Source organism: Camellia sinensis, chromosome 11 (genome assembly GCF_055761805.1).
Source record: "Camellia sinensis isolate YWXY chromosome 11, ASM5576180v1, whole genome shotgun sequence".
Taxonomy (NCBI): domain Eukaryota; kingdom Viridiplantae; phylum Streptophyta; class Magnoliopsida; order Ericales; family Theaceae; genus Camellia; species Camellia sinensis.
In genome coordinates this window covers 157,044,311-157,053,347 of record NC_138971.1, presented here as the reverse complement: position 1 = coordinate 157,053,347, position 9,037 = coordinate 157,044,311, and the positions used below count along the sequence as shown (strand labels likewise).

The 9,037-nt window shown below is 32.7% G+C and overlaps 1 protein-coding gene across 2 annotated transcripts; it reads right to left on the bottom strand.

Annotated features, from left to right (window-relative positions):
• Window positions 1–1,858: 1,858 nt before the first annotated feature.
• LOC114310541 (deSI-like protein At4g17486) lies at window positions 1,859–6,783 on the bottom strand. 2 transcript variants are annotated; one of them, XM_028256584.2, is made up of 5 exons: window positions 6,519–6,783; window positions 6,070–6,327; window positions 3,615–3,902; window positions 3,206–3,292; window positions 1,859–2,293 (listed from the first exon to the last, which is right to left on the bottom strand). In XM_028256584.2, exons 2-5 carry the CDS (start codon window positions 6,224–6,226, stop codon window positions 2,151–2,153), a joined length of 675 nt encoding a protein of 224 aa, XP_028112385.2. In that variant the 5' UTR covers window positions 6,227–6,327; window positions 6,519–6,783; the 3' UTR covers window positions 1,859–2,150. The 2 variants fall into 2 exon arrangements, with proteins under 2 accessions (XP_028112385.2, XP_028112386.2); XM_028256585.2 differs by having other exon boundaries at window positions 6,070–6,319; window positions 6,519–6,773.
• Window positions 6,784–9,037: the final 2,254 nt, after the last annotated feature.

The window sequence follows — 9,037 nt, the reverse complement described above, 5'->3', positions numbered from 1 at the left end:
ACAAAAAATAATGTTAATAATAAATATGACCATAGTTTGCATATTACTAAAGAAATTGCAAATATAAATAATGTATGTTCTACTTTAAATAATATTACTGATATTATGTGTTCTTAGTTTTCAAAATTTGATAAAAATCAAAAAATAAATCAAAATTATCTAAAAACCAAAGTTGAGCCTATATAATCTAAAATAGGCAATTTAGATTCTATAATAAATATTGATTTAAATAAAGAAGCAAAACACCAAATAAATAATTTGGTGACAAAATTAGAAATTATATCCTTCATAAACAATGATAGAATGAATAATGCAAGGAGATAACTCCATCTTTGATTGCCTACTTCGTCTCTAACATCTCGTAACACCATAGCTCCATCATAATTCTATAATAAAAATAGTAGAAAACCCCTTTCCTAAAAGTCCAGGAGATAACTCCATCTTTGGTTGCCTACTTCGTCTCTAACGTTTCTTAACACCATAACTCTATCATAATTTCATAATAAAAATAGTAGAAAGCTCTTTTCTTCCCCTCTAACATCTCTGAACACCATAACTCCATCATAATTCCATAATAAAAATAGTAAAAAGCTCCTTTCTTCCTTTCTAAAATCTCTTAACACCATAACTCCATCATAATTCCATAATAAAAATAGTAGCTTTCTACTATTTTTATTATGGAATTATGATGGAGTTACGGTGTTAAGAGATGTTAGAGACGAAGTAGGCAACTAAAGATGGAGATAATTTATGTTGTTTATTATGTTGGCTAGAAAACCAATTTATAGACTACATGTTGTATATACAAACAAAACTCAAAAGTCATCCTAACATTATTACATATCTACTTTGTTGACAAGCACCACACTAATACGGCCAAAACTTTGCAAAGTCTACAAGCCTATGTATAGGCTTTAACAAAATATCTTCATAAAAATAAATACAAGAAGAAATAAAGACAAAAAAGTCTCAATGCAAAATTACAATTATTTGTCATATTTTGGCAATCTCTACAGTTTCTACAAAAGATTTTGCCATTCTTCCGATGCCAACTTAATTTGGATAAATTGGGTTAACTATTACTATTTTTGCATTTCCTTTTTCTTTCTTTGATCTAATTCCTCTTGATTTCATTAATAATTTTTTTTTTTTTTGATGATAAAATAGAGTGTTGATATGCATGTTGGAATATGAATGGTGAATAAAGCAGGCCTTGCTTACCTCAGGGATCATGCAACGAACATGAGCAACAAAGTTGATTTGGCACTAGGCACCGTTTTTCCTCACAGACGTCACGATATAATTCTGTGTCATTATTGTCATCTGGGTTATCTTCAACTGGAGATTTTGTGAGCAGGCGGGTATGTCTGTGGTGTTGATTCATCTTGGTAAGTGGCAAGGTTGGAAAACAGTGGAGCTGGAGGTTGAAGTCGCAGTGGAAACAATGTTGAACTTTGTTGCATCGTTGCATCCACAGCAGAAACAACTAAATCCCTCTTTCACAAACAGAGCAAATGGGTGTAAATTGCAGGTCTTTTTATGAAAAAAAATTACCCAATGCATGTCCTTTTATAAAAAAATTATTAAAAAAAACAAATTCTCAAAATAGATCGGAAATTTGCAAAAACAACATACGCCGCATTTTGCATTCCGTTAACCACCCTCAGGGCTCCCAATACCCGTTACTTCTGCAAAAGTGAAAAACAATTGCTTATGCAAACACCAATTAAACAAACAGATATTACAGATTTGCTACAAACAAGTACTTTTTTATTTATTTGTTTATTTTTTGTTCTTGTTCTTCTTAATACAATATGCTTATCAGGCGCTCTAATATTCATCTATAATCAGATAGCAATAAAAAGAAAGACATTTCTTCTGAATTCAGAAGCAGCTATTAGCAATTTATAAACAGAAAGGTTCCACAATGACTCAGAAGTCGGAAACTTTCATGGTACAACAGGGTAAAGCCAACTATAACCAGAACAATATAGGAAACAAACAAGTCACTTGGACAATCACAGAACCAGCAAACAAAATATTTGAGGAGCTCAAATAATTGAGATGAAATGTTTACTGAGACACTTGAGATTTTATACACTACAAACAACACGACACAATACAGGAAATTAATGAAAAAATTAAATAAATCAAAGGATCTCTTTTGCAAGCCTCACTGGTTTTTCCTTCAGAAATGCCACATCGCCATTTGATGCAGTCAGCAGGTGATGATCTAGTTCCTCCTCTTCACTCTCTGCTGTTACAGATGACACACCGGAATCTGACCCATCATCTGTTTTGGCATAAATTTTGGACCAGGGAGAAAAAAGAAAAAAGAAAATTGTTAGTGAGAAACACAAGGTTTTTTGTTCAATAATTTGCTCATTTTTGGGTCTGATTGATACACACAGCTTTGTGTCAGCACAAGCATATATATATATATCAATATAATTCCTTCATATGCATGAAAACATAAAAATCAAAATACAAGTATAAATAAGTCTACTTCAATGAAAAATGTAAGTACTGCACCATGTTCATGCAAGTATTTTTTGCTTCTTTGGTTAGTTCAATACAAGTGGTATGCGCGACTTAAGCATGTAAGGAAGGGAAGGTAACCATAGCAACAAGCCCTATGTTAAATGGAAAGGATATGTTTCATGGAAAAGAATCCACGATGATTCACCCTTATTTTAGAGATTAGATTAGAGAATGAGTAAAGAAACTGCACTATCACCAAAGGCCCAAGAGTCACAGAGACACAGCATGATAGGCACATCCGAAGATGGGATCCTAGTTTATTATAAATTAAAGAGTAATGCAACATAAACAGAAACTCTATACAGAACTGTTCACACAACATGATATATCTTATTCTCCTACCAAGGACTCACCAAGGTGATTTCTAATTCCACAAATGCCATTGCCATACACATAGGAATTCCATACAAGAATTATGCACATTTAAGGGGTTTCCTTAGATAAATGAAAATTCTAACTTAATGATGCATAATTTCTTTTTCTTTTTTTTTTTCTCTTTCAAGTTCACTATGTATAGCAACATATGGTAGGCTTTGATGTATCAAATCTTCCCTTTATCATACAGTAAGTGTTCTCTTAGATGGTAGAAGTAGGGACAAACATGCAAGAAATTAAAAAGGTATTAGCTTATAAAATGGTTGTACAAAAAATATAAATAACTAACCAGAATAAGCTGAACGATCAGGTAGATGTCTGACTGCTGTGATATGAAAACTTTCTGGCAGTAGACAATTGCAGAAAGAGCTTGAAACTTCAAAAAAAAAAAAAAAAAACATCAAATTAGATAAAGAGAAAAACTAATCAGATGTGGGCCACATTCACACAGCCAAGAAACACGAAGCCGGATATCCAGGACTCTTCAAGCCCCCTTTATTACTCAATTCCAACATAATAACTAGGTGGCATGCGATCTGTCAGATATTGTTTCGTAGACTTGCTTAAAACAGTGTCGAATGCCCATAACCGATGAAGTTAACAAGCAAATTCCAGGTTAAAGGGATCATCTAAAGTCAACGTAGCTTCTCCTTTAAGTATGTAAAGTAGGGCAACAAGCAAAGTAATTTTTCTCTTACCTAATCGGGCCAACCTATTCACCCATCCAGGAATATTCTTTCCAGTAAGACGCTTACAGACTTCATCAGTAAAATGGTTGCAGTTCTTGGCAATCAAATGGTAAGTGTCCCCATGATATTTCCCAGAGAGATGTTCCATGAATGACTGAAATTCTGAACGAGACATGTCTGTGCTGCCCAAAAGAACCGACTGTCTGAAAATAAAACCTGGGCAACTTCTTGGTTCCACCTCAAATACACCACTGGTTGGGTACTCATGTGCTCCAAATCCATACTCAGAACCATGTACTGTCATCCCATCCAACATAAGAATGTTATGCCAAGGACATAAAACATTAACAGTACAAGGAGAAAACAAGAAGCACAAGATCTAAGAAGCACGGATACGCGGATACATCAATTTTCAAAAAAATGTTGGGAATGACACATGGGGAACATGCACAAAATATATGCTTTTATATATTTTCTATATGTTATAGATAAGAATAATTAATTCAATGATAATAAAAAATGTAACATAAAATTAATTTCTAAAATTTAAATGAAGAAGGATTAATAGGTATAAATCTACATTGTTTTTTTTCCTTTTTATCATTGTATCTTCCAAGTAATTTCGTTCAAACTTATAATGTGTTTCATTTCATGTGTACCTAAGCAATGGACATGTGTGCCCCCATGTATAATATAAAAGAAGGCATCATATCTCAGAAACACACACAAGCACACGCACACGCACACACAGGCACCCAAAAAAAAAGTGTATAGTTATTTATAATTTGCATGCCAATGCCATTGCAAGTTAAGTTGCCATCATAAATTACACGTCCATTAATCATGATCACCGTGAATCTGTGATGGTCAAGATAAGCAAAAAATGGGATGACAAATGAGCCACCAATGGCAAAGCAGTCAATGCAATCAGCCCGGCTCACAATGAAATTAAGGCCTTGTTTGGCATGATCTAAAAAAATCAAAAGTCAAAAAGTCACTATCTTATTTAAGTCATATCATCTTATTTAAGTCACATCATCTTATTTAAGTCACATCACCTCTCTAATATATCACTTCAAACCCAACCCATACCCAACCCATATTTCATAAAAAGACAAAAAGTGCAATTATTTAGAACATCCCAAACCAACTTTAAGAACATATTTGGTAAGAACAAATTGGTTGATGAGCAACCCTAAGGTTTAGATTTAATGGACCAATTTGGTATAAACACCTAGAATTGAAGGATTCTACAAATATTTTTTTTCCTTTTCCCCTGCTAAGGTGGATTTTAATGCTAGGGAGTTCCTACTTGGAGTGATCCATTGCCATACTGCAAGATCAAGAAAACACAACAAAGCCTAACAAAATTTTATCAATTACAATTGAACAATATGGTTTACTTTTAAAAAATGAAAATTAGAAATTTGAGAGAAGGCCAGAAACCGGGGCCCAACTTAGGAAAAATACATGGCAGCCTTTGACTTGACTGAAAATAAGCACAAGAGAGACCAAATTAGTGAGAAAAAACTCATGTCATGCAGCACAATACAAAAAATGCAGGCAGGGCTTTATCCAGCTGACGGGTGCTGATTCATTTTTTTCCCGTAATGTTTTCCATTGTTGACAATATTAAAGATAATAGTACTAACTATAATAAATAGGACTCTTGATTCCCTTAGTATGCTGTTGCGCAATTAGATATGTAGGACTTTAATCAGCCAAGGACCCCATCAACAACTGAAAGATGTTTCCTTAGAAGTTGCAATCACTGAATGAAACCTCAGAACTTACAAGGTGGGAATTTCTAGTATTTGAAAGGAATTTGGTTTGTTCCGTGTTTTTTTGTTTCAAAGAGTCTTGTCATTTCTATTTAGCTTCCGCAGATCTTCGGATATTTTTTACATTCATATAGATATTTAAGATTTTGTTTTGATTAGTGTACAGCGTTGTACTTGCTTATTGAAAAAAAAATCTTAGTGGCCATTTTGGGTATTTTATTTTTTTCCTTTGTTCTACTTACTTCATTTTATTTTTCATTTCCAAATAAAGCTGAGAGCATCGCTAAACTAAAACTGTACATAACTGAAAGACCAAAAGCTCATGACTGTACAACAACCACACTGATACCTCCAATCATATGCCATCTAACTGCTTATCAATATATATATATATATATTTGCATTTATATTATAGGCCATCTAATGGAAAATCGAGTCATGTACAACACTCCTTGAAAGAATAAATCACGCCTATCAAATGGGAATTTCAGATTTAGATAAAATACGACAAGAAAACCTAAATAAGCTCTTAAATTTTGGTCAATTCAAATTTATACGACAGTAATACTGAAAATAAAACCAAAGTTACAACATAGACAATTCAATAGCAAACATCAACAAAATTACATGATTTTTTTTTTTAAGCATAAACAACATCTTGAAAAAAGAAAAAAGCAATGCACCTTGTATGCCTGAATGGTAAATTCCAAGCCCGAACCAATAGAGGTAGTTGTTAATAGGAGTGAGATCATAGACATTGAGATACAATTGAGCACGATTGCTTCCTCCTTTACTCTGAGACTCTTTTGAGGAACTCCATTTCAAAGGAAACAACCGCATTGTATATTTGTATCTATCACCCCCACCCCTCTCAATGCTCCAACAAAAATATTCTCAAAACCCCAAGCTCAGCATCTGTTACACTAGACCAAACTAAAACCCTAAAAATAAAAAATTTGTTAAAAAAAATCAACTAAAGAACAGTTTTATCAGTGAATAAACTCGAATCAGAGACAAAACCTTAAACAGAATTAGTTTCAACAACTAGAGGCAATTTGGATTCAGTTTGAACAAAATGACATCAGATCGAAACTGAATAAAGGAAAGCGAGCGAGAGAGAGAGAGCGCTTACTAATATGAGTTCGAATTTGAGGAGTTGTGCGACATATGAGAAGAAAGTGGTGGAGTCGGCCTCAGATGAGAGAGAAGAGAGAACTCTCAGGGCATTGAAGCCATCACACAACTTTCTTTTGGATGAAAGTGGAAGATTTTTTACTTTTCCTGTTTTTCGGGTAAGGCTGTGTACTACATGCAATGTATAAGACTGCTTCCGATCAGACTCAAATCTAAATTTGATAAAAATTTAATAAAAATAATGCTTCAATCATTTTACTAAATTAATATTAAGTAAAAAGGTCTTACTACTTTTTCTTTTCTTTTTTTTTTTTTAATTAGAGGAGTGTTTAACTCTTTATTAAGGCCAAGTTTGGAAAGACTAAAAAAGTGTACTTTTTGTCTTTTTAGACTAAAAAATTGAGGTTGAAAATATGGGTGTTTGAGTTAACTTTTTGACTTTTTATTGAAAAATGTGTAATAAAAAATTGTAAAAATTGATTTGTAGAGAAAAATTTGAATTGGGAGTTGTGCAGCCGTAATTGTTGACTTTTGGTGAATAGTGTTAACTTTTTAACTTTTTGAGTAATTTTTTGACTTTTTGACTTATTTGGGACTTCCCAAACTTAAGTGACTGTTGATGGACAATTAGATAAATGATTGGCTAGTCATTTGGGTGGATAACTTGCATGACAATTAGGTGGCGATAAAATTGAAAAAATTTTGAAAAAGAAATTACGTTAAGTTAGACAATCACTCGACCATCTTCTCAGTCGACTAATTATTTGATTAAAATTGAAAATTTAGCGTTAGAACACTTAGTATCAAATGAAACTTTTAATCCAAATCTTTACTCAAATTTAATGGAAAAAAAAATAAATGTTGGAAGTACTCTAATAACACAAAAAAGTGATACAATTATATATTTTTTGAGTTACAATTAAAAAAAATTATAATCAAATACAAAAAAAAAAAAATCATAACTAAATATTTCAAAATAATAATAAAAAATTTTGATTATAATTAAAGAAGTAAATACCATAATTATAAGGGGATTTTTTTTTAAAGGTCCATAGTATTAAGATTTTATAGCATAAAGGACTTTCAATATTTTTATAATGTCTAATGTACCTCACACATCGATCCAGAGAAATTTCAATCCACCAGAGAAATTCTCTTGATTTCCCACTCTCTAGAGAAATTCTCTCTAAAGAAATTCTCTCTGAATTTCTTTAGACTTTCCATTCTCCAAAGAAATTCTCTCCAAATTTCTCTGGATTTCCCACTGTGCAAAGCAATTCTCTCCAAATTTCTCTAATTTGCAAATTTCTTTAGTTTTCTCTAGACTTCTCAGAGAAATTCTCTTCAAATCAGAGAAATTTTCTTTGTGTTTTTTATCAAACTAGAGAAAATTGAACAAAAACAAAAACAAAACAAAACAAAACAAAAAATAGAGAAGAGAAAAACAGTGATTCAAAACATAAAGCCACCAAACCAGATTGATGAAGATTATATACAAAACATTAAAAAAAAATGATCTTAACATTTATATACATTTGAAAATGATCTTAACATTTAAACTAGATTGATGAAGATTACATAAAGTCACCAAACCAGATTGTAAATATACATAATATACAAAACATATGATTGATTGAGGAAACCTAGTTTCATTTTTTGATCAAATCAATCAAATTTACACTCAAATTATCAACGTTGATCTTAACATTTTCCCTTCAAGAAATCATAGTCAATTTCGCCATAACAACAATTGATACAGATGTACCAAACAAAAACAAAGGTAAACTACCAATAGGTCCCAATAGTTTGACTTAATTCCCATCAAGTTCTATTGAAAAAGAAGTCTTGGTAAAATTATCGCTAAAAATAATTTTTTGTGACAATTTTTTGTATATGTCGCTAAAAATTGACTATTTGTGACTTTTTTTTTGTCATGATTTTTATAAATTGCCCCTAAAACTTATAATTAGTGTCTTTTTTTATCACAAATTTTTTTCATAGGACCTATTAAATAATAAGTCTACTTATTAGGACTTACACGTAAGTACCCCAAAAACAAAGCAAGAGAACTCGAGAGAGAGAGAGAGAGAGAGATGATCATCGTAGAGATGAATATCCGTCGTGCTTTTAGACTAGATCTGCACCGCCAAAGAAGAAGTTGTCATTGAGGGCGTAGAAGAAGGGGTGGCGCCATAGGGAAGAAGTTGATCGGAGAAGAAGATGAAAAGCGAGAGAGAGAGAAAGAGACAAGAAAGACAAATGTGGCGGTGCTATGACGAAAAACGGCGATGAGGTAAGGAGGCGATGGCAGGACGGTAATGTTGTAGCGGTGGTGGTGCTGTCGGAGATGAAGACCGAGAGAGGAGAAAGAAGCAGAGAGAGAGAGGAATATGCACAGAGAGAGAGGGTTTGGTTTGGAGAGAGAAAGAGAAATGAACTCGCCTTAGACTAAAGATCGCAGAGAGAGAGAGAGAGTCAAATTTCTCTGTGATATATGAATGTAGGGTAAGGGACCTT

Bases quoted from the DNA above. Each gene is read 5' to 3' on its own strand.
- LOC114310541 (XM_028256584.2), bottom strand. From the start codon at position 6,226: ATGCGGTTGTTTCCTTTGAAATGGAGTTCCTCAAAAGAGTCTCAGAGT. The intron at 3,903-6,069 runs GTGCATTGCTTT...ATGGGATGACAG, and splicing joins TTACCATTCAGGCATACAAG to TACATGGTTCTGAGTATGGA. The intron at 2,294-3,205 runs GTTAGTTATTTA...ATGCCAAAACAG, and splicing joins TGATCGTTCAGCTTATTCTG to ATGATGGGTCAGATTCCGGT.